The sequence below is a fragment of the Equus caballus genome, chromosome X (genome assembly GCF_041296265.1).
Source record: "Equus caballus isolate H_3958 breed thoroughbred chromosome X, TB-T2T, whole genome shotgun sequence".
Taxonomy (NCBI): domain Eukaryota; kingdom Metazoa; phylum Chordata; class Mammalia; order Perissodactyla; family Equidae; genus Equus; species Equus caballus.
This window is the reverse complement of record NC_091715.1, coordinates 100899808-100926442: the sequence shown is the minus strand read 5'-3', so window position 1 is coordinate 100926442 and position 26635 is coordinate 100899808. Positions and strand designations below refer to the sequence as shown.

General features: G+C 40.1%; 1 protein-coding gene across 1 annotated transcript; it reads left to right on the top strand.

The window, feature by feature from the left end:
* Nucleotides 1–8009: 8009 nt before the first annotated feature.
* LOC111772313 (melanoma antigen preferentially expressed in tumors-like) lies at nt 8010–21421 on the top strand. The gene is made up of 5 exons (XM_070257129.1): nt 8010–8150; nt 8973–9082; nt 16606–16905; nt 17360–17962; nt 18823–21421. Exons 3-5 carry the CDS (start codon nt 16616–16618, stop codon nt 19334–19336), a joined length of 1407 nt encoding a protein of 468 aa, XP_070113230.1. The 5' UTR covers nt 8010–8150; nt 8973–9082; nt 16606–16615; the 3' UTR covers nt 19337–21421.
* Nucleotides 21422–26635: the final 5214 nt, after the last annotated feature.

The window sequence follows — 26635 nt, the reverse complement described above, 5'->3', positions numbered from 1 at the left end:
TTTCTGAACTCTCTATTCTGTTCCATTGATCTATGTGCCAGTTTCGACGCCAATACCATGCTATTTTAATTACAATAGCTTTGTAATGTATTTTGAAATCAGGAAGCATAGTGCCTCCAGCTTTGTTCTTCTTTTTCAAGATTGCTTTGTCTAATTGGAGTCTTTTATGGATTTACACTTTCGTATCTATTTTTTTCTTTTATTTTCTGAAGTAATGTCAATTCTTGAAAATGGCTTTGGATGTACTTTACTCAGTCTCCAAGGTCGAGTCTCACCCTTTTAAAATGTCACATAATTTCTCTGAAATTACACCCTCATCTGTATTGCATGAAGCCAAAAAAGAATTTACAGCACGTTAAATGTACTGGATATTATCTAACTCAGGCTTCCATTAATAGACCCTAATAATTTCTGATGAAAATATATTCTCCTTCTTTAATTTTTAATTGCACAAATAGTACATTTTCATTATAGAAAATTTAGAAACATACAAAAGTAAAAAGGAGAAAATCACACTTTCCACTTCCCAGTTAAAAACATTACTAACATTTTATGTTTATGTTTTATTAATTTGAAGGTGTATATATGTATTTACATATATCTTTTACAAAACAATTACAACTTTGTTGCAAGATATTTTCCCATTTATTTTTATTTATTTTTATTTATTTGTTTTTGGATGTACATCATAATATATTTCGAATTCTGTGTAGATTACGTCATGTTCACCACCCGAAAACTGATTATACTCCATCCCCTCACATGTGAACCTAATCACCCCTTTTGCCCCCTCCTTCCCCCTTCCCCTGTGGTAACCACCAATCCAATCTCCAATGCTATGGGTTCGTTTGTCGTTGTTTTTATCTGCTACTTATGAGTGAGATCATATGGAATTTGACTTTCTCCCTCTGACTTATTTCACTCAGCATAATACCCTCAAGGACCATCCATGTTGTCACAAATGGCCAGATTTCATCATTTCTTATGGCTGAGTAGTAGTCCATTGTGTAGAAATACCACATCTTTATCCATTCCTCCCTTGCTGGGCACCTAGGTTGCTTCCAAGTCTTGGCTATCGTGTATAATGCTGCAATGAACATAGGGGTGCAAGTATCTTTATACCTTTGTGTTTTCAAGTTCTTTGGATAAATACCCAGCAGTGGGATAGCTGGATCATATGGTAGATCTATCCTTAATTTTCTGAGGATACTCCATACTGCTTTCCATAGTGGTTGCACCAGTTTGCACTCCCACCAGCACTGAGCAAGGGTACTCTTCTCTCCACATCCTCTCCAACATTTGTTGTTTCCTGTCTTGTTAATTATAGCCATTCTGACCGGAGTGAGGTGATGCTCCATTGTAGTTTTGATTTGCATTTCCCTGATAGCTAATGATGTTGAGCGTCTTTTCATATGCCTGTTGGCCATCCGTATATCTTCTTTGGAGAAATCTCTGTTCAGATCTTTTGCCCATTTTCTAATTGGGTTGTTGGGTTTTTTTTGTTGTTGAGCTGTATTAATTCTTTGTATATTTTGGATATTAACCCCTTATCTATTATATGGTTTGCAAATATCTTCTCCCAATTGTTAGGTTGTCTTTTCATTTTGTTGATGGTTTCCTTTGCTGTGCAGAAGCTTTTTAGTTTGATGTAGTCCCATTTGTTCATTTTTTCTTTTGTTTCCCTTGCCCGGTCAGACATGGGACTTGAAAATATACTGCTCAGACCGATGTCAAAGAGTGTACTGCCTATGTTTTCTTCTAGAAGTTTCATGGTTTGGGGTCTTACATTCAAGTCTTTAATCCATTTTGAGTTGATTTTTGTGCATGGTGTAAGGGAATGGTCTACTTTCATTCTTTTGCATGTGGCTGTCCAGTTTTCCCAACACCATTTATTGAAGAGACTCTCCTTTCTCCATCGTATGCTCTTGGCTTCCTTGTCGAATGTTAGCTGTCCCTAAACGTGTGGGTTTACTTCTGGGCTCTCTATTCTGTTCCATTGATCTGTGTGTCTGTTTTTGTGCCAGTACCATGCTGTTTTGGTTACTATGGCTTTGTAGTATATTTTGGAATCACGGAGTGTGATACCTCCAGCTTTGTTCGCTTTTCTCAGGAATCCTTTGGCTATTCAGGGTCTTTTGTTGTTCCATATAAATTTTAAGATTCTTTGTTCTATTTCTGTGAAAAATGTTGTTGGAACTTTGATAGGGATTGCGTTGCATCTACAGATTTCTTTAGGAAGTATGGACATTTTAACGATGTTAATTCTTCCAATCCAAGAGCTCGGAATATCTTTCCATTTCTTTGTGTCTTCTTCGATTTCTTTCAACAATGTTTTATAGTTTTTGGAGTACAGATCTTTCACCTCGTTGGTTAAGTTTATTCCTAGGTATTTTATTGACTATCTCTCTGTCGGGATATGTAAGAGATACTTACATATTAAATATATTAACCTTCTGTCTATAATATATGATTCTAATGTTTTATTACTGTTTTTCATATGCCTTTCAATGGTGGTTTAGGCAATACAAAAAGTGGTTTTTATTTATCTTTTGTTTATAAAACACATCTCATTGTAAAATATTTAACAGTACATTGACATACATTCACAAAAAGCATTATCGATCTATAGAGTTTGTAGTGGTTTAACAATCTCTACTAGATCCAAAACTGGTGGTGACCAGAATGAGGACCACACTAACCTTCTGACAGTCCGTGAGTGAATATCAGCCCATTGGACCTGAGAATCATACCGGATATTAATTCCCTGTGCAGTCACTTCCTAACTGAGTGACCTAAATCAAGATACTTAACTTTTTAAGCCTTAGCATCTTCATCTACATAATGGAGATAATAATACCTAACTCAAAAATTTGTTGTGAGAAGAGGTAAAATTTAAATGTCTCAGACATGATAGCTTCTTTTCCCCCATGCCATCTTCTTTCCTTCCTGAGGTCATTTATATGTCTGAAGACCACACTGACTAGAGACCATCCAATCCATGTGGCCCACAGATCCAGGCTTCTTAGTCCAAACAGCAGGATTGCAAATCCACCATTGATATCAAATGATGCTTATTCCTTCACTCAAAAAATATTTATTGAGCACCTATTATGTGCCAAGCAGTGAACAAAATGGAATATCTGCCATTTTAGAGCTTATATTCTAACTGGGGGAAATATACAATGGACAAGTACTTATTTAATAATATGTTAGACAGTGAGGCATTTTAATATAGTAAAGAAAGTATATTATAGTTTCTCTTACTGAACTTGCACAGATCTTGAGAGAGAGTTTTGAGGCCGCAAAGTAGGTTTGTGCTAGCTAGCTTTCTATCATACTACCCACCTATCAATACTAGATTTAGGATTCCAAAGGAAGATATCACAGAGAGTCATTTATACATTTACTGAAATTGAAAAATGAAATCAGACTTTTTCTTATAAAAGGCAATTCTGATCAGATTTGATGTTTTTTCAGTGAGGACTAATTTTCCAATTGAGTAGCATGCTGAACATTTTCCATAAATTGATTGAACTATATTTGGAGGGCCAAGATTTATGAGAAAAGGATATATATATATATTTTTTAAAGATTTTATTTTTTCCTTTTTCTCCCCAAAGCCCCTCTGGTACATAGTTGTATATTCTTCGTTGTGGGTCCTTCTAGTTGTGGTATGTGGGACGCTGCCTCAGTGTGGTTTGATGAGCAGTGCCATGTCCGCGCCCAGGATTCGAACCAACGAAACACTGGGTCACCTGCAGCAGAGCGCGCGAACTCAACCACTCGGCCACGGGGCCAGCCCCTGAGAAAAGGATATTTACAGCACACATAAAATATACAATATACCAGAAATTACATCCTTTGCGAATAAAAAATACGAGAGGGCTGGTTTTGAAATTCTTTTAGGGAATGTGAGAGGAAAAAAGTAAAAAAAAAAAAAAAAAAAAAAAAAAAAACGACCTCGAAATTCTGCTTTTGAAAAGTCTCTGCTGCTCTGATCTGCACCAAGCAATGCTCCCCCTAGAGAAAGCTGTGAAGTGCTTTACCATCCCACCCTGCTTGGTTCCCCGCAGCGCAAGGGGACTCCCATCTGGCCTCTCAATTGTTTTCTGTTCAGAATTCTCTGGGCAGCACCTGACATTAGGCTGGGCTAATGTTCTGTCCTTTGAGGGAAGGAGAACAGGCTTTCTCATTATCCCTGCTTGAGGTTTTTTAGTATTTTTTCTAGACATCCTAAGCACTGCAACTGTGTATCACCTACTGGAAAAGGGATACTGGGTTCGTGATGAGTTAAAGATTTAAATTGTCCTCAAGTCACTTACGGTAAATAGTAACGACAGGGCTTATTATTCCTTTTGAGTGAAGAACAATCTAACGCACAGTGTGGTTTAAGGTAATGCCTTGGAAATCGCAAAATATCTTCTTTTAAAAAATTATTTTATTGAGGTCACATTGGCTTATAACATTGTGTGCACATTATTATATTTCAGCTTCTGGATAGACTGCATCATGCTCACTACCAATAGTCTAGTTTTTATCTGTCACCATATATACGTGCCCCTTTCCCCCTTTCTCCCTCCCCCGACTCCCTTCCCCTTCCCCTGTGGTAATCGTCAATCTGTTCCCCTCATCTATGTGTTCGTTTGTTTATCTTCCACGTATGAGTGAAATCATATGGTATTTCTCTTTCTCTGTCTGACTTCATTCACTTAGCGTAATACTCTCATGGCCCATCCGTGTTGTCCCAAATGATACAATTTTGTCTTTTCTATGGCTGAGTAGTAGTCCATTGTGTATCTATATACCACATCTTCTTTCTCCACTCATCCATTGATGGGCACTTGGGTGAACAATGTCGCCATGAACATCGGGGTGCATATCTCTCTTTTTGAATTGATGATTTCAAGTTCCTTGGATAAACACCCACTAGCGGAATAGCTGGATCATATGGTATTTGCACTTTTTAATTTTTTGAGGAGTACCCATACTGTTTTCCACAGTGGCGGCACCAGTTTGCATTACCACCAGCAGGGTATGAGGGTTCCCTTTTCTCCAAATCCTCTCCAACACTTGTTATTTCTTGTCTTTTTAATAATAGCCATTCGGACAGGTATGAGGTGATATCTCATTGCAGTTTTGATTTGCATTTCCCTAATAATTAGTGATGTTGAACATCTTTTCATGTGTCTGTTGTCCGCCTGTATACCTTCTTTGGAAAACAGTCTCTTCATATCCTATGCCCATTTTTTGATCAGGTTGTTTGTTTCTTTGTCGTTGAGTTGTATGTGTTCTTTATATATTTTGTAAATTAACCCCTTGTCAGATATAGGGTTTGCAAATATTTTCTCCCAGTTGGTGGGTTGTCATTTCATTTTGTTGATGGTCTCTTTTGCCATGCAGAAGTCTTTTAGTTTGCTGTAGTCCCATTTGTTTATTTTTTTCTTTTATTTACCCTCCCTGAGTAGACATGGTATTCAAAAAGATACTTCTAAGACCAATGTCAAAGAGCACACTGCCTATGTTTTCTTCTAGGAGTTTTATGGTTTCAGGTCTTCAATTCAAGTCTTTAGTCCATTTTGAGTCAATTTTTGTGTATGGTGTATGATAATGGTCTCCTGTCATTCTTTTGGCTGCCCAGTTTTCCCAACACTGTTTATTGAAGAGCCTTTCCTTTCTCCACTGTATATTCTTGGCTTCTTTGCTGAAGAATGAGAAATCAAGAATACAATCCCAGGTTTCTGTCCGGTGGCCGAATGATTAAGTTCGCACACTCCACTCTGGTGGCCCAGGGTTCGCCCGTTCGGGTCCTGGGCATGGACCTACACACCTCTCCTCAAGCCACGCTGTAGTGATATCCCACATAGAAGGACTAGAATGACTTACAACTATGATATACAACTATGAACTGGGGCTTTGGGGAGAAAAAAAAAAGAGGAAGGGTGGCAGCAGATGTTAGCTCAGGGACAATCTTCCTCACCAAAAAAGCATACCTTTAAAAAAAAATACAATCCCATTTACAATCACAAGAAAAAGAATAAAATAGCTAGGAATTAATGTAACCAAGGAGATGAAAGACCTATACACTGAAAACTATAAGACATTACGGAAAGAAATCAAAGAAGACATAAAGAAATGGAAAGACAATTCTGTACTTACTGATTGAAAGAATAAATAGAGTTAAAATGCTCATATTACCTAAAGTAATCTACAGATTCAATGCGATCCCAATCAGAATCCCAGAGACAGTTTTCATGGAGATAGAACAAAGAATCCTAAAATTTATGTGGGACAACAAAAGACCTCGAAAAGCCAAAGCAATCCTGAGAAAAAAGGATAAAGTTGGAGGTAGCACACTCCCTGGATTCAAAATATACCGCAAAGCTATAGTAATCAGAGCAGTGCGGCACTGGCAGAAAAACAGACACACAGATCAATGGAACAGACTCGAGAGCCCAGAAATAAACCCACATATCTATGGACAGCTAATCTCTCACAAAGTATATTTAAGATCTAGAAACTGGGAAGAACCCCAGATCTCCTGACCCTCAATGCTGATAACTTACAGTCAGTGATAATCATTCTGAGCATCCAAAGCATCCATTTTTCAACACCGCCAAGTGTTCTGCTAAGCCTTAGATATGTGTTATCCAGATGAAACCCCATCAACACCCTTATGAGGTCACATCAATTGCCATTCTCATTTCAAAGATGGATAATGAAATCTTGGAAGAGTTAATGTACCTGGCCAAGGTCGTGTAGCTACTAAGTGGTAAAGCCATAAACCCTGGGATCTAATCTTAAGATATCTGATGCCATTATCCCATCTACCCAAAGACGACATTGTACCGCAAAAATTAAAACAGTCATGGCCGGTCTACTTCTTTACCTGCAATTAGAACATAAGAAAGAAACCTTTCTGAAAGAAAACAGAAAAACAAAACGAAAAAACTAAAGCAAAGCACATAAACCAAAAACTATGATCACATGCTGAGTGCCATGAAGACAAGTAAGACTTGTCTGACAAGGTGACCAGAGATGTGAATTAAGTAAGGAAGCTGGTTACAGGGATATCTGGGGGCAGGCTGTTACAGGAAAAGACAGAAAGGCATGGGATCATGCTTGGTAAGTTAGTGTTAGAGGAGCAAAAAAGAGGTTCCTGTGGCTGGGGAAAAATTCATTTACTCATTCAACAAATATTCAAGTACCCATTGAGCCAGGCACTACTATAGGCACTTAGGATAGCTTAACAAACAATAAACAAGGATTTCTGCCCTGTTGGAATTTATATTTTTCCACTCTGGGAGATGGACAATTAAAAAGAAAACAGCATATGAATAAAGCATATTGTATTCCAAAGGGTGGTAAATAATGTGGAAAAGAAAAAGAAACAAATAGGGAAGAAGCGGAACCAGGAGTGTGGGGTGAGGGTTGGAAACGAACAAATATAAGCTACCCTTGTAATTGATAGGACTCTTATTAGATGGGCGGAAATTTTCTCCTTTGTGCTGCTTTGGTCCGGTGTCCATGTAAACGCTATGCTGGCCTCACTGCCCTGAGGTCAGAACATATTTTTCCTATCTTTGGTGGGGTCTGGACTCCTTGTTTAATGTACCAGAGCAGCAGGGACACGAATATCGGAGAGCCTTTTGTCGTCAAGCGGCCGCTCATGTTTAACACCTCCTGCAGCATAGCCAACGAATTTGAACATTACTTCTCTGGGTTTGAGACCCGGCCCGGTAGAAGCCCTGGCAGGCCAGGGCCCAGGCCGCAAGCAGAGACACTGTGCCTCGCTTTCCACGCAAGGAGATCGAAGCCGTGGAGGGGCGCACGCGGAACCATAATCCTTTCAACCGCTGCGGACTTGGACAGAACTGTGTTCCTCAGGGCGGGTCCGCGAGCCTGGCCCCGCGAGCCTGGCCCCGCCTCCCAGGACAGAGCTGATTGAGTGAAAGGGGGTCACCTGACCTAAGCTGCACCAATCGAAGTCCTCTTCCGGCTAGTTTAACTTTGAGAAGGAACCGTTAAGGAAGGCGCCGGGCGTGACCAGGGTTGGGTCTGGTGTCTGCGAAGCTCGCGAGGGAAGGTCAGGGGCTGCCGCCGCCGAGGTCTTGGATGGCTTCCGTGTTTTTCCCAACTCTTTTTCCAGTTAGGTAAGGTACAACAGTGTCGTTTTCTAGAACTTAAACCTAATAGTGGCCTAAATTACCCAGGGTCGAGGTTTAGGGGTTAATAAACAAGGCAATCCAGCTGGATTGCTCAGTGATCCATTCTCCTCTCCACCCTCTATGCATCCGTCTATCCTCACGTCTTATTCGCTTCAGTTGTACAGCCAATCATTTCATGCTCCCTCTTTAAAATCCCTCAGCCTTTCTCTTCTTAAAAAGAAATTATGTTTCTCCTTTGCATCTTAGTTTTGTTTGCGGTTAGGTTTGAATCCCAGACTTTAAATCGTAAACACTGAAATATATGTATAAAAGTATATTTCTGTTTCTGTTTCATTTCTTTTATACTTAAAAATGCTGTTCTCACCTGAAGACCAAAAAATATTCATCTACATCTTGGAGAGGACTACAGTGTCGTTTCTTACTACAGGCTCTCTAAAGAAGTTGGAATTCATTTTTAAATGGATGATGGTGATAGGAGCATTTTTCCATCTTTCTATCCATCCTTCTAACTATATTTCGGTTGGTTAAACTGTCATTAAACAGTGTCGTTTATAGAATAACCATTCCTGTAACTACTGATTTTGTCTTTTTTAATTCTTTATTTTGAAATAATTTTAGACTTACAGAAAGGTTGCAAAAGATAGTACAGAAAGTCTTCACCCAGATTTCCCTAATGTGGACCTCTTATCTAACCACAGAAAAATCATCAAAACTAGGAGGTTAACGCTGATGCAGTACTATTGACTAACCTAGATACTCTCTTTGAATTTCACCAGTTGTCTCACTAATGTCCTTTTTCTATTCCAGGATATCGCATTGCATTTGGCCATCGTTGCTCCTTAGTCTCCTCCCGGCTGACAGCTCCTCAGTCTTCCTGGGTCTTTCACAACCCTGACGCTTTTGAAGATACTGGTCAGGTACTTCACAGAATGTCAGTTTGGCTTCGTCTGATGTTTTCTTTTGATTAGATTGAAGTCAGACATTTTGGGCAAGATAACCTGTTTTATTCTTCTCCCCTTCACTCCACTAGTGATGGAGGGATTTCCAACCTAGTGTTATGGGTGTGGCTGAACACATCATACCCGACACTGGACACGTGAGATCCATAGCAGTTTATTAGTAACACTGACTCACAGCCTGTGGGAGGAGGACACTATGCACCAGGTGGAGCCTCATGGGTGCCACGCTCTGGAAGCGAGTGAAGAAGCAGGGGCTGTGGGCGGGCAGTCTTTGCAGTAACGAGAGGATGAAGTGACCCTTGGTTCCCCTGGGAGAATGTAATTGGCTTGTCTGCGTAATTCTCTGGGCTGGTGGGGAACTGAAACCTGCTACTCAGGGATGAGCAGGCACAGTGCCTAGTTCCCGTGATAAGGAAGATTCTTTGGCTAAGGAGCCTTATTTGTGCAAGCACAATAAGGAGGAGAACCTGTGGTTAGGCCATTTGAGGCCCTCTGGATTTTCCCCAGATGTTAAGGCATACATGTTATTGGGCCTTAATTTTAGGTCTTATGCCACAATACTGCAAAAGTGATTTTGCTCCCTTCTCTGTGCCTCATGTCAGGGGTATGTGATGTCCTTAGGTTGTATTACTGATGATATTCAGCTTGATCTCTTGATTAAGATGGTGGCAATTATGTTGTTCCATTGTAATGGTACTATTTTCCCATTGGTAAGTGATAAATATCATGTGGGCAATACTTTAAGACCATGAAAATACCGTGTTTCTCCTCAAACTTTTGCTCGCTACTTTTATAATCCATTACCTAATGGTGACTTTCTGTTTTCCTCATTCCTGCTACATTTATTCATTGGAGTTCTCCTGAAAAGCTGTCCTTTCTCCCTCATTCATTTATTTATAGATTTTCAAGTTATTTATAAAAATTATTTTATAAAATGTATTTCAAATTATTTGTATCAGTATTGACTCATGAATAACTATGTTTTACTATGAGTTATAATCAAGTTATATCATTACTGATTTTGTGCCTTGAATCGTTCCATCTTTGGTCATTGGGATTTCCTTTCCGTTGGTTCTGTGTTCTTTTGACGTGACCCTACCCTTTTCTTTTGTATATTTCTTTCCTTACTATAAGATGTTCATGTTCATCTGGTGTTTTTTCCCCCACCGCAGCCCTGGATTCAAACCGCTTCTGCAAGGAGCCCCAGTTCCATTTCTTGGAGAATGACATTTTAGAAACTGATATCTCAATGTGTATTCATTGCTACTGGGGTTTCATTGCTGCTAGGCCGTGTCTATCCACAAAAGTAGGAGATATATTGTATGTGTATACACCCGTGCTTCCAGATACATCTACATTTATTTCTGTACCTACCCATCTGTACAGATATTAAAAGCCAGGAGCTCGTACTGATACTTCTGATTTCAGTCCCTTCCAGCTTTATTTGTAACTTCTTTCTCTTGCCTGGCTCTCATTATCTACAAGATTTACTTCCTGCTGTATACATAAAGTAGTTGCAGAAATGCTAACAATATCCCTGTCAGAAACAGATTTACCAACTTGTATTTGTGTACAGTTCTTTTTGTCTTTAGCCTCAAAAGATGTAATCAGAATGCAGTTTTCCCAGGTTTCTTAGCTTAGCTGTTCTTCCTCACCTCTTCAGTGTGGTTAAGATATTCGTTTGTAATATACTTAGGTTAATTTGTTGGTGTTTGAATTTGAGTTTGGGTTCTCCCCACATCCTGGTAGATTTTAATTGTTTATTTAACTAACGTTACTATGATTCAAAAAGTCAGGGCTATACAAAAACGTCTACTCAAAGAAATGTCACTCTTTCCTCATGCCTTCTGTCCCTTTCCTGTCCCCCACTTCTTTCCACTCCTTTCCCACACTCCCCCGTGGATAACCAATCCCTTTAGTTTCTAGTTTAATCTTTCCTGTATTTATTTCACACAAATGAGCAGATACATGTATTTTTTTTCTATGCCCTTGTTTGTTAAGCGAAGGATAGCATTCCATACATATCCTTGCACTTTTTCTTTTTCACTTAGCGGTGTGCCAGGAAATCACTCCTTATCATTCCATAGAGTTGCTTCATCATTCTTTTTTACAGCTGCTCTGGACTCCATTGTGTGGCTGGGTCACTCACATTCAACCACTCACCTATGTATGGGCATTTAAGTTGTTCTCAACATTTTGCAATTACAAACAGTGCTGCAATGAGTAACCTTGGGCATAAGTATTTTTGTATTGGTGGAAATACATCTTCAAGTTATATTCCCAGTAGTGAGATTATTGGGGCAAAAGTTAAGTACGTATGTTTTTTTGTTGGGTATTTCCAAGTTTCTCTCCAGAACGGTTGCACTGGTTTTTATTCCCACCAGCAATGTGTAAGAGTGACTGTTCCCCCACAGTCTCACTAACGTGTTGCCCTGCTTTTTTAACTTTGGTCGACGTGGTAGGTGAGAAATGGTATCTCGGCATTGTTTTAATATGCGATTGTCTGATTGTGAGAAGTTTTGACTCATCGTGTGTTTCAGGATCGTTTTATATATTTTTTTGTGAATTATCTGTCCATATCTTTTTTCTCAGTTTTCTATCGAATTTTTAGCCCTTTGCCCTTTGATATTTAAGAGTTCTGTATATATTTGGGATATTATCCATTTGTCTCTGGTGTATGCCGTAAATACTTTATCCCAGTTTGTCAGTTGTCTTTTGATTTATTTAATATGTATATTATGATGTGTTTGTCATACACAAGAAATTCTCATGTAGTCAAGTTGATCATTCTTTTCTTTCATTGCCTGTGGAATTTGAGTCACAGTTAGAAAGGCTTTCCCTACACTGAGGTTAAAGAAGAGTTCTGCCATATTTTCTTCGAGACCTTGTTACGGCTTCACTTTTTATGTTTAGATCCCTAACCCATTTGCAGTTTGTTTTTTGTGTATGGTGTGTGATATGGACCTACTTTAATTTTTTGCCAAATGTCTCCATTGTTCCAGCACCGTTTATTAAATGTCCATCTTTGCTCCAGTGCTTTTACATGCCCTTTTATCATATACTAGAATTTCCACATGTACTTGAGTGTATTTCTGGGTTTTCTGTTCTATTCCATTGGGCTACTTGTCTGTTCATGTACCAGAACCACAATGTTGTAAATTACAGAGGCTTTACAGTATGCATTAATGTCTGGTATCAGTACTCCCCTCTCAGAGGTTTTCTTTTTCCCTTATGTTCCGGCTATTCTTGCATGTTTGTTTTTTTTTTTTAATATGAACTTTATATCAACTGGTCTAACTCCATAAAAATGTTTGCTGATGTTTTTGAGATTGTATTAAATTTATGCATTAACTTAGGGAGAATTGACATTTTTGCGGGGAAGGGGGGAAGATTGGCCCTGAGCTAACATCTCTTGCCAGTCTTCCTCTTTTTTGTTTTTCTCCCCAAAGCCCCGGTACATAGTTGTATATCCTAGTTGCAAGTCATTCTAGTTCTTCTGGGTGGGATGGTGCCAGAGCATGGCCTAACGAGCGGTGCGTAGGTCCGCGCCCAGGATCCGAACTGGAGTGCGCGAACTTAACCACTCTGCCATGGGGCTGGTGCCAAGAATTGACGTTTTTTTTAATGCTGAGTTGTTCTCTCCAAGGACAGTGAATGTCTTTCCGTCTATTCAGGGTTCTTCTGTGTCCTTCAGGAGTATTTTTAAAATTTTCCTCATATAGGTGTTCTGATTAAGTTTATTCCTACGCATTTAATCTTCTTTGTTGCTATCGTCTATGGGATTTTCTCTATCAATGTGTTCTCCAAGTGGTTTCTGTGTGTGTCCAAAGACTACTGATTTTTGTATGTTAACTTTATGTCTGTTTTCCTTACTGATTTCTTTGATTCAGTTGATTTGTCATTGTTTCTATAGGGCTTTTCAGATATACTATAATATCATCTGCACAGAGAGATGGCTTTACTTTTTGTTATGCGGTCTTATAAATCTTATGGATTTCTGTAGTCAACTGACTCATACTTATAGTACAAGACTGAATAGGAACGAAATACTGGGCACACTCTCCTTGTCCCCAACCTTAGTGGAAAACCGCTAGTGGTCTCCCATTAAGTAAAATACTGGCATTAGGAATTAATGATATATCTTTTCTCGTGTTAAGAAAGCATCCTCTGATTCATATTTTGTTGAGGTTTTTCTTTTTTCCTTAACATGAATGGGTATTGAATTTTTCCAAAGGTTTGTTCAGCATCTATGGTGGTAATCATGTGATATTTGACCTTAACTCTATTACCGTGGTGAATGATATCAATGGAATTCCTAACGTAGAACCAACCTTTTATTAATGGGATAAATCTCACTTGGTCACAGTATATTAATTTCTAAATGTATTGTTGGGTGTTTGCTAATATTTTATTTAGTATTTTTGTATCTACACTTGACCGGCCAGTGTCATACTTGCTTCATAAAGGGAGTTAGGAAATTTTCCCTCCTTTTTAATACTCTTGAATAATTTATAGAGCATTGGTGGTATCCGATCTTTGATGATTTACCAGCATTCACCTGTAAAACCATCCGAGTGAGATGCGTCTTGGGGGTAATTCCTTAATAACTTACTTTATTTTTTCTATGAAAATTGGCTAATTTCAGCTTTCTAACACTAGAAGTAGAATTGTGGCCATGTGTATTTCTCCAGGAAATTATCTACTTCGTGTAGATTTTCAAATTTATTTGCATAGAGGTTTGCAAACTAATCTCTTTTATTTTCTTTTCTCTGTTTGAATGGTTATCTTTTGTCATTTATTACTTTGTGTATTTGTGATCTCTTTCTTCCTTTATCAAGCTAGCTAGTGGCTTGTCTATTTTAAAAAACAAGATTTTCATTTGTTTCTCTATCCTATATCTCCTTCATTTCTGCTTATATATTTATTATTTCTTTCCCCTGCTTTACTTCGTTCTTTTTCTTTTTCAGTTTTCTGAGGCCATACTTTAATTCATTTATTTTCCTTCTTTCATTTTTACTCATAGAAGTATTTAGTACTCTGATTTTGCCTCTGATCACCGATTTAAATGTATCCCATAGATTCTGATGTGTAGCTTTTCATTCTTTTAAAAAAATTTCTACAGCTGCAGTTTGTGTCTCCTCTTTAACTCAACATTTTTTGGCAGAGGCTTTTAAAAACTTTCCAGGTAGAAAGGCCTTTCCTTTTTCGGTCTGTGTTAGTAATGTTAACTTTTTTTGCATTGTGATTACAGAGGATTGTTTGTGATATTTCTACTTGATGGAAATTAATGAGGTCATTTCTGTGTGACAATTATGATCGATTTTTGCCAAGAAAATGTATTCTCTAGTTTCAGAATGTCTGTGTGTGTGTGTGTGTGTGTGTGTAGTTTGCCTTATTGATTATGTTCTTTAGATTTTCTATATCCCTAGTCTTCTTTTATATCACTTAATCTGTCTTGTACCGAGATTGGTGTACTCCTACAATTCCCGTGTTTTTATCTAAATCTCCTTGCCCTTTTGCTTTAGAGAGGTGGGTGCTGTGTTATTTGGTGCGTAGATATTCCTAGGTGTTATATCTTCCTTGTGAATCTTGGCTTTTATCGTTAAGACATGTTCTTTGTCCTGTTTAATGCTTTTTTAAAAATCATCCTTAACCCCCTGTTTTCTTAACACTTTACTATGTGGTCCATTCGTTGTGTTTTTTGTCCCCAGTGTCATTTAACACTCGCCTACTGAGCTATGACAAAAATTTTATTCTGTTTTCTTCTACTCCTCTCCTTTCTCTCATTTTTAGTGGTGCAATTTATGTTTTTTTCACAACATAAAGCATTTGTACGTTAGTCTTCCTCCCTTTCCTCCACCTTGATTTTAGTATTAGGTGTAAAATGCTCACCATCAGATATTTTGGTGAAGTTTTTCTGTCATTGCATGGGGGATCACAATCCCGGTTCATCTTTCAGATTACCTAGCAAACGTTCTGTAAAGAAACAGACAGAAAATATTTTAGGTTTGTGGGCCACAGTGCCTCTGTCACAACTACTCAACTTTGCCATTGTAGTGCAAAAGCATCCATGCACAGTATGTAAATGATTGGTCACGGTTTTGTTCCAATAAAACTATATTTACAAAATCAAGGAGTGGACTAGATTTGGCACAATGGGCCACAGTTTGCAGACCACTGCTCTAGTAGATTCCTCAGGCAGGGCTGAGGCGTACAGAATTTCCTAAGTTCCTCTGTGTTGAAAAACTGTTTTTCTGTAGGCTGTGATATTTGAGGCACAGCCCAGCTGGATATAAAACCTTTACTTCAGACTTTCTTTTTAGTCCATTTCTCTTTTTAGATTTTTACAAATATTCTGATTCCAGGTAGGTTTCATATCCTCGAATGCTTGCTTGAGTATAATTAATTCTGTTTGGAGTGTTGACTTACAGTCTCCTGCTTTGTGGTTGTTAAATATGTGTGAAATTTTGCTTCCTTGTCCTTTTTTTTTTGCCATGTTTTTCTGTGGTATTCCCCTTCCTTTTGTTCGTTTGTATGAAATTGGGTTGTTTCAGGAGATTCCTAGTTTAATGATGTCATTTCCTGCCAGTATAGCAAAGTCCAGTTCTTTTATTCATTGTTTTGGGTTGTTTTGGTGATGGAGGGAGAAGTTGTGAGTGCTCTGATTTTGTGGCTCTCTTAGTCTTGCAAGATCCTTAATTTTTCCTTTTTGTTTCCTTTCCCCATCATTACCTAAATGCCGAAAGATACTTCTCCCTTCCTCTTTGCCTTTATTCTTTCCTAGAAGTTATGTCTTTCAAAGACTGCACCTTAAATCATCCCTACCCCTTTCAGTGTTCCTATTTTGGAGTCCCTTCCCTGTAGTCCCTGCTCTCATCTTCCAAGACACCTTTTTAATATTTTCAGACTTATTCCGTGCTTAGTCATTCTGCTGTAGTTTTAGATCAGCTTTAAGCCCCTCACCATCTTCCTCACTCTGCGGGTCTTGTGGCTTTTCTTGGTTTGTCTTTGCTTTGCCACAGAGCCTAGTGATGGGGATGTGACAGATTGTATGCCAGGAATTCATGATTTTTCTTTTTTTCCTCACATTTATTTTTAACTTTTGGCATTCTCTCCATTTTAAAGCAATGATGAGGGTGTGGATTTTATGTAGGTTTACATTTTCCTTCTTCTTGGTTTGTAGTCTTTGGGGAGGAAATGTTGGGAGGAAGGCAGCTAGGTGGTCAACGTTGTCTTCTGCTAGCTTACCTCTGATTTCTCATGGCATTTTATCTTACGTAAATTTATGTATGTGTGTATGTGTATGCACATATATGCTTAGGCACACACACAAGTCTATTTTTATAGTAGAGGTCATCTGAGGTGGCCGTCTGATTCACTATATATTTATTCGATAAATATTTTGTCCATTGCTAACCTTGGAGGCAAACAGATTGTAGGTGTCTTCTCGGGATTTCTAAATATTCTGCACCCCGAAGCAGGTTTACGAAGATGCACCAAAAGGCCACAGCCACACTGCTCGAGCTTGCTGCAAGGAGTCTGCTGAGTAATGAGCCTGCAGCTATCCGGGCCCTGGAAGAACTCCCAAGAGACCTCTTTGTTCCATTGTTCATTGCTGCCTTCTTGGGTGGGCATAAGAAGATACTAACGGCAATGGTGAGGGTTTGGCCCTTTCGCTGTCTCCATGTTGGGACCTTGAGTGTACGAGAGTCATACTACGAAATCGTGGAAGCCGTGATTGATGGTCTGCAGATCCCCCCTGTCCGGAGCCCTTCCTCTTGGTAAGACTATAGCTGATAGGGACATTGTGAGTCAGCAGGAGGGTATGCTGGAGCCTGGGGCAGGGGAATACCTAACAGTCTCCCGAAAGTAGCCAATGGTGAATGCTGAGGATCTCTGTGGGCCTATTGTTCCAACACTTGGGGTCACCTTAGGGACTCCAGTGTCTTACAGAGTTGATTATAGAATAGAGGTGATTGAGGATACTGTGGTTGGATTTACCTCCTGAGTAAGAAGAAGGACATGGGTATTGAGACTGTGGAGGACCAGAGGTGAAGAAAGTGTGGGAAAAAGAATAAAAGATGCTAAATTTGTGTGGAAAGAACTTCTTGGTGAATGGTATGTGGAATGACAACTGGGGATAAAGAGTTCCTTCCTGCTTCCCATCATTGAACTTGCTGGATGATATTCAAGTTGTCTACCTCTCATGTGTTCTGTCTCCTCCTCTCCTTACAGGGGGCCAAAACTGAGGATCCTAGATTTAAGGCAGGACCTGGACTGTGAGACAACATGCTTGGAGACCGGGACCACATTCCCTTTCTGTTTTCAGTGTTGTATTTATTCTCGTCACTCTATCCTTAAACTAGAAGAAGCCCGGCATAGTGTCAGGTGCCTTGGAATTGTTAATTCAGAGTCTGAGCTTCAGTCAGCCCAGGAACCCATGGAATTGTTAGTGGACCTTTCCCTCAGTGATACCTTGAGAGCAAAGCAATTTCTTTCTTTCCTTCGGAGTAAGGTTGAGCAGAGCGTTGGGTCCTTGCACCTCTGCTGCAGAGATTTGCAGATTGATAAAATGTCTGCCCACAGAAGTATCCTGCAGTTTCTGGATCTGGGATGCGTTGATCACCTGGATGTGGGTGAGGCAGATCTGAGTGAAGTCACCACCCTTTTGGCTCGGACGATCCACCTGGACAGCCTTAGTCTGTATAACATCGCCTTTAAATCTTGTCAGAGGAAAAACTTCAGAACTTTTCTCAACCAGCTTGGGCGGCTGGAGAACCTCCAGAAGCTCATCTTGTCTTTCTTCCACCTCACAGATCAACTGCACAAACTGCTCAGGTGAGGGAGTGGGAAGGAACCTGGGTTCCCTGAACCACCCCATGGTTAAAAGAGGAGAAGAGACCATGCTTGGATATTCCTGAGCTCCTTGTCACCTATTTCTCCTTCCACCTCAGCAGGGGCACTGCTGGGAGTTTGAAACTGGCCAGGCTAGAGAGGGGTACCTCATGGTGAGGGGAAAGACAAGATTAGAAAAGGAAGTCGTGCTCATCCTTTCATTCAGTCAGTCACTCAGTCGACCATGTGCGGACACTGTGATAAGTCTGTGAATGTACTGGTGAAGAAGACTCAGTCCTTCTGCTGTTGGAGTTTACAGCTCTCTAGAGAGGAAGGGGAGGCATTCAGATGGAGAAACGCTCTATGCTGTAGCGCCGATGCACATCCCCATGGACTGGCCACAGTAGCTAACACTGCCCACTCGCTTTGCTCCTGTATTTTCCCCAAGGCTTAGACCCTGAATGGAGAACTTGTCATCTGGGAACTAGTCAAAGGGAACCCACAGTTGGCTGCTTTCCCAGACCCATCCCCACTAAATAAGTGAACAGGATTCACCATGGATTAGGTCATAAATCCTAAGTGCATCCAATTTTTTTCACTTAATCTTTTCCACAACCCTGTATAATAATTACCTTTATACACATTTTAAAGCTTAAAAACCTGTATTATCTCAGAGTGGAAAAGTAACTTCCTCAGCATCACAAGTCTCTTAAGTCTGATTTCCAAGCCCACATGATTAACCACTGTTGCAAAATATGTGCAAATTAGTTTATTCTAGAGCCTTAGGTACGTTTCATTCAGGGCTGGCTGCCCTGCTCCAATCCTCATTCTTCTGAAATAACCTTTCTTTTTTCTCTGTATAGAGTTCTGCCGCCTCAGTTGGATACATTGTGTCTACCTCTCTGTGGCCTGTCTGACAGAGATGTCACTGTCCTGTCCCAGAGCTCTCAGGCCACCCACCTAAGGCTGTTGAATCTCAGTGACAACCAGATATTCTCGGAAGATTATGAGCCCTTCCAGACTCTGCTGGAGAAGGTCTCAGGCACCCTGCAGCATCTGGAGATGAGTAATTGCCTGATAACTGACTCTGCTCTCTCTGCTGTCCTCCCAGCCCTGAGCCAATGTTCCCATCTCCGTGTCCTTAGCTTTGCCTTCAACCCCATTACGATGCCTGTGCTCACGAGCCTTCTGCAGCACTTGGCATCCTTGATGGAGCTGAAGCATGTAGTTTATCCTGTGCCTGTCCATTGCTATGAACAGTGGAATTTTCGTGGCACTTTGGACCCACGGAAACTTGCCGAAGTGCAGGCCCAGGTGAAGGCAATGCTGCAGGCGGTACAGCGGGACGACATGACCTGGACCACTTGTGCTGAGTGATTTCCACAGTACAAGGAGCTGTTTCAACACTCAAGTGTGGCCATTCAAGCACTCACTGTTTTTCCTGAAGCCCAAGTTTGTGGAGACACGTATATAAAATTCTACTGTTCCAGGAAACCGGGGATAGGAAGGTTGACTGAGTAGTGGACCTCTATAAAAGAGGAACTCTGAAAAAAAATAGAGGAATTTGAAAGGCCCTGTGGATCTCTTGCCCCTGGCCCTCGACATCCTCTTCTGGTGACTAACCCCAGCGTTGGGTATGTGACGTAAGGTAACCTGGTCATGGTACATCACCTCCCTGTCCACACTGATTGGCCCGTTTATCCACTTAGGGGCACTTGACACAAGTCAGATCAATTGGAACTCTTCCTGGATGTGGTAGCGGTTGAAGCCGATAACTTTGCCCTCTAGGGTTCTGCAAACATCTTGTAGTTATGATCGCCTTAGGTTGCTTATGAGAAACCAAATGCAAGTAAAAGGAAACAAACTTTGCCCACTACCTACTGGTGTCTTCATCAACCTGTGGCTGCCCGCTTTCTCAGGTCTCAGACCCCTGGCTCAGTTATTCCTTATCTCACATACATTCGCTGAGTATCTGTTCCGATGTAGATACTGTTTCACGTGCTAAGAAAAATAAAGTCCCTGATCTCAAACCACTCACAGTACACATGTTCCTGTGATTTTTCAGTTTCTCCACTCTTTCTTAGGGCATTTAGGAAAATTATTTCTTCCCCCAAACTCCAGCTTCTTTTTGCTTTTTCCGTTACATACTGTGCTCAATCCATGCTGGCCTCTTGATGCTGTTGGATAGCTGCTCAACCCTCAGGTCATGGCTTAAATGTTTACCTCCTCAGATAGATTTTCTCTTACTTCCTTACTTAAGTAGCTTTACTCTGCTGTTGCTCTCTCTTAATGTACCATGTACGTTTCCTTCATGGTCTACACCATTCCTTATGGATTTGCTCCCTCTGCTCTTCCACTAGAGTTGCACTGTTCCGTGTGGGACACACTAGCCATATGTGACTACTGAGCACTAGAAGTGGGGCTACTCTGAAATGTCATGTACTCTTAAGTGTTAAGTGCACGCTGTACATCCCAGGCTTAGTAAGAAACAAACGAAGTAGAATCCCTGGTAATTTATTTACATTGTTTACATGTTGAAGTGATGACGTACTGCATGTCAAAGACAGTAAAGAAGAAAGAATGTAAATGAAGTTGCTTATGTTGTTTACGTGTTGAAACGATAGCACTGCATTTCGAAGACTTTTAAGGAAAAAACGTTAAAATAACTAATTAATGATCTGTTTGTATGTTTACATGTCAAAATGATAAAACATTGCATTTCAAAGACCTATTGGGAAAAAAGAATGTAAAATTAATTGATAGTTTGTTCCTATTGCTTACGTGTTGAAATGATAACGTACTGAGTTTCAATGACTTAGTACCCAAAAAAGAAGGGAAAATAATTAATAGTTTGTATATTGTATTTTCCTGTTTAAATGGAAACAGACTGCATTTTAAAGACTTAGTGTGCGAGAAGAACGTAAAAGTAATTAATGATATGTTTATATTGTTTCCATGTTGAAATGATAACACACTCATTTCAATGACTCAGGAAACAAATAATTTAAAATTATTTTTTCTTATTGCTTACACCTTGCAGTGGTAACAAACTACATTTCAAAGACTTAGAGAAAAGGATGTAAAAAGTAATTATTCATTAATGTAGTTAATAATTTGTTCTTATTTCCATTTTGTGATAACACACTGCATTTCTGACTTAGAAAGACAAACGTTAAAATAAGTAATAAATGAATTGTGTATGTTGTTTCTTTGTTGAAATGATAACACATGGCATTATTGTGTTTTGTTGAAACGATAGCACAAAGGCTCTGTAAGAAAAAAAGAATGCAGAATTGATCATCTGTTCATATTGCTTACACGTTGAAAGAATGCACTGTGTTTCAAAGACTTACTAAAAAGTATAAAATTAATTTACTTATATTGTTTCCATGCTGAAATTATAATTTGCTTTTACTTTTGTGTTAAATAAAATAACTATTACAATTAAATTCACCTGTTGCATTTGACGTTTCCTTTTGGTTTTTATTTATTTATTTATTTTTGATGTGGCTCATTTTATGTTTCTGTTGGACAACATGGCGCTAGACCGCTAGCTCCATGCAGGCAGAGGCTGTTTCTGTTTAGTTTCTGTATTAATCACGCCCTTTTATTTTCTGTATTTTGTGATGTTTTGACATCTGGGGACTTGTTGACACTGGAGAGACTGCCCCTCCCAAGGCTAGGGAATTCCTAGAGATAGTAAACTGCTTGCCTGTGAGCAGGCCTTTCTCATGCACACCAACCCAGACAGAACCCTGACCCCCCAATCACTTTCTTCATGGGCTCTCCCAGGGCTCTTACCCTCTGGGCTACTATTCCCCTGCCCTTATCACCCCACGCACAGGTACCAGACCACCAGGGACAAGCCATATGCCCCAGTGCCCGCTGAAAATACTCAAACTAGCTAATCCTAAACCTATCGAACCTGCCTTGCCTTTTCTTTCCCTTAGAAACCACAATAGAGGTGAAAACTTCTATAGCACTAAGCAGAGGAGTGATTACTAACATTATTGGTGCATTGTTGACAACATGAATGACATGATTAGACATTTTTTTTGCAAGATTGGTGGTTCCCAATTCTTTGCTTTCAGCAGATTGGAAGAATGATCTAAATGATTTGTCAGATAGAGGATCATTAAAAATAACTTTGGATGGTGGGAATGCAAACTGGTGCAGCCACTATGGAAAACAGCATGGAGATTTCTCAAAAAATTAAAAATAGAAATACCATATGACCCAGCCATCCCACTACTGGGTATCTATCCAAAGACCTTGAAATTGGCAATTCCAAAAGTCCCGTGCACCCATATGTTCATCGCAGCATTATTTACAATAGCCAAGACGTGGAAGCAACCTAAGTGACCAGCAACTGATGATTGGATAAAGAAGATATGGTGTATATATATATACAGTGGAATACTACTCAGCCATAAAAAAGGATAAAATTGTCCCATTCACAACAACATGGATGGACCTTGAGGGTATTATGTTAAGTGAAGTAAGCCAGATAGAGAAAGACGAACTCTGTATGACTCCACTCATAGGTGGAAGTTAAACATGTATACAAAGAGAACTGATTGGTGGTTACCAGGGGAAAGAGGGGGTGGGGGGAGGGCACAAAGGGTGAAGTGGTGCACCTGCAACATGACTGACAATAACGTACAACTGAAATTCCACAAGGTTGTAAACTACCACAATCTTAATAAAAAGTAAAAAAAAAAAAAAACTTTGGAAGATATCGTAAGACATTCAAAGAACTGACTGCTATTTTTACACAGAAGTCCTCTATTACTATTTGTTAGGGTCACAAACACAGACTGACAGAAGCCCAGGAATTCATTTTGTTTCCTGTGGGAGGCCTGATTACTTAGAACTCATTTTTAAAAGCACATTTCGTTGGGTAACTAGAACTGCTGCATTACTTCCCATTAAAGCAATAAAGTAGAGTAAGAGAGTCTCAAAGAGAAGGAAGCTTCAGAGTGAGGAGTTCCACTTTCGTGTAAGCTGCAGAAAGCTGGAAAGAGCATCATTCCCACCCTATCAAGGAGAAAAAGCCAAAGAAGCTGCACATTCATTTTACTTGACCCCATCAGAGAGCTGAAGTCATTATAGGGCAACCAAGTAGACTGAATTCCAAGGAGGGTCAGGTCTCTCCAGGAAAAGACTGGGTGCATGGGCTTTTGACACAACACAGGAAGAAGGAACACTAGCCACCTATACAAATAGGCTAAAAGAACTTAGCTAACATTTTTAATGAATTACTAAAGATCAAGGGTTAGCTCGTTTGACAGTATAAAACCCCTGAGAGCGCCAGACAGAAAGGGAGTTCACAGTCATTTGCAAGCTCTCACCCATGCACCTCTACTTGGTACCCGCAAGAGAGATTGTGAACAGGGTAGGAGATCACAGAGAGCCCTCCTGAGTGGTGCAAGCTTGCTGGAGAGGATAAGCCATTGCTGCAGAAAAATCACGAATCTTCAACCCCTGTCCATACCCTTCTCTCATGTGAATCAAAAGCATTAAGCAAACTTTATCACCAACACGTCACAGGTAAAAACACATCATTGTCATGGGAAAGGCAGAAGAAAAGAACCCTCTACCATTAGATGAGATGCAGGAAAAAGGCCAGGGCTCATTATCGTTTACCAATAACATTAGAAATTTCCTACCACCGAGGAGGCGGAGGAGGGAAACACTCTTCTGCACAGTCAATCGCAAATACAAGGCAGAGTTAGGCTACCACACGGGGGAGAGATGGGAATGCTGAGAGGGCCCAACCCCGGGAACACAGGCACATAGGGCCTGCTTGAGACTGAGCTTGGGCGAGATGTCAGCAAGACGGCAGAGTAGGAGATCCCAGACTCCATTCTCCTATAAAAGCAACAATTAGACAGCTATCCACGAGCCAACATAGCTCTGGGAGAACTCAGGAGTCCACTTAAGGAGCTGCAGCAACATGCTGGGGCAACAAACCTGAGAATAACCACACGCAAAGGGTAGGAAGAACAGTTTCATTTTGCCTGCATCATCTCATCCCCCAGAGCAGTGCTGCTCAGTGTCGAGAGGGAACTCCCCAGCCAGAGAGCTCCCTTCGCAGGGAAAAGAAGAGCAGGTTGAACGACCAGCTTCCCCAGCCTTTCAGGGCACTGCATGAGGGATCTGCTTCAGTTTGACCCCACCCAGGTCGCTGGGAAGACCGGCAGAGTGAGATGTCTGGAGACATCTAGGAATAAAGAAGGGCAGGGGCTATTGGTATCAGCCATGTGGCAGGGGAGGACACAGTCCCCAGTGGCCTGCTCTGCAGAGGACCCCAGCCGCCTTCACCACTGAGGACCTCAACAGCCCCCAGAGACCCTCCATACCTTTCACCACTGAGGACCCTGAAGTGTTAGCTCTTGCTAACATTCAAAATTCAGCCACACTTTCCATACGCTAACCACAAACTATCTGTAACAGGGAACAATCCCATTTACAACAGCATCAAAAAGAACAAAACACTTAGAAAAAATATTAACCGAGGAGGTGAAAGATCTGTACACTGAAAACTACAAAACATTGATGAAAGATATTGAGGAAGACACGAATAAATGGAAAAACATCCCATGTTCACAGATTGAAAGAAAAATATCGTTTAAAGGTCGGTTCTGCCCAAAGCAATCTACAGGTTCAATGCAATCCCTATCACAATTCCAACGGCATTTTTCACAGAAATACAAAGACAATGCTCAAACTTGTATGGAACCACAAGATTCCAAATAGCTAAAGCAATCTTGAGCAAGAAGAACAAAACTGGAGTCATCAAACTTCCTGATTACAAATTATATTACAAAACTATAGTGATCAAAACAGTATGGCACTGGCATAAAAACAGAAACACAGACCAACGGTACAGAATTGAGAGTCCAGAAACACACACGCATATAAGGTCAACTAATTTTCAACGAAGGGCCAAAAACACACAACGGGGAAAAGATAATCTCTTCAGTAAATAGTGTTGTTAAAAGTGGATATCCACATGCAAAGAATGAAATTGGACCCTTATCTTGGGCACCATACACAAAAATCAACTCAAAATGGATTAAAGACTTAAGCATAAGCCCTCAAACTGTAAAATTCCTAGAAGAAAACACACGGGAAAACCTCCTTGACGGTGGTCTTGGCAATGATTTTTTTCACTTGACAGCAAAGGCACAGGCAACAACAGCAAAAATAAACAAATGGGACTACATCAAACTAAAAAGCTTCTGCACAGCAAAGGAAAGAATTAACAAAATGGAAAGGCAGCCTGCAGAATGGGAGAAAATATTTGCAAACCATTTATCTGATAAGAGGTTGACATCCAAAATTTGTAAAGAACGTACAAGTCAACAGCAAAAAGCCCCAAATAACCTAAGTTTTTTTAACATTTTTAAGGGCAAAGGACCAGAACAGACTTTTCTTTTAAAGAAGACATACAAATGGCCCACAGGTGCACGAAAAGGTCCTCACCTCATCAGGGAACAGCAAGTCAAAACCACAATGAGATATCACCTCATGCCTGTTAGAATGACTTTTATGAAAATAACTAGAGACAGCAAGTTTTGCTGAGGATGTGGAGAAAAGGGAACCCTAATACACCGTTGGTGGGAATGTAAATTGGTACAGCCATTGTGGGAAACAGTACGGAAGTTTCTTTAAGATTTAAAAATACAACTATCGTATGATCCAGCAAATCCACTTCTGGACATATTTCCGCAACTGACGAAATCAGTACCTGAACATCTGCATTCCCACGTTCACTGCAGCATTATTCACGGCACCCTAACTGGAAACAACCTAAGGGTCCATTGACAGATGAATGGATAAAGAAAATGTGATAGACATACGAACATTATAAAGCCTTTTAAAAGAAGGAAATGCTGTCATTTGTGACAACATGGATGAACTTGGAAGACATTTTGCAGAAAGACAAATACTGTATGATCTCACTTATATGTAGAATCTAAAAACAAATTAAACTCATTCTTGGTAAAATCTTATATGCAGAACCTTTAAAAAAAATTGGACCCATTCTACTCTGGTAATGGCGGTTATGAGAGGCTCGGCGTTTGGGTGAAGCGGGGCGATATCAGTCAAAGGGTACAAACTTTCAGTTATAAGATGAATAAGTTCTGGAGACCTGATGTACAGGATGGTGACTACAGTTGTAAATAATGTATTGTATACTTGTAATTTGCTAAGAGAGTAAATCTCTAGTGTTCTCACCACAAAAAAAAAAAAAAAAAAAAGGTTAACTGAGAGCCGACTGATACGTAAATTAGCTTGGTTGTAGTAATCATTTCACAGTGTATACATATATCAAAACATCATGTTGTACACCTTAAATATGTACAATTTTTGTTTGTCCATCTCACCTCAGCAAAGCTGGGGAAAAAGTCTGAGCCTGGACCAAGAGCATGGAGGAAAACCCTGCCTACTACCATCGGGCTACAGGCACCACATGAAAAGCGACACAAGTTTCCTCCTGGGGGAGGTGTGAGAGTGAGGAAACAGACCCTGTCTGTGGTGCAGGCATACAGGGATGGCTGAAAGTGGAAGATGGAGGGGGAACACTGAAAAAGCAACAACAACAAACCAACCTGTGTCACCCAATCAAGCCCGTAAGAACAAAGTAACACTAGAGGAATCTGAAGGCTG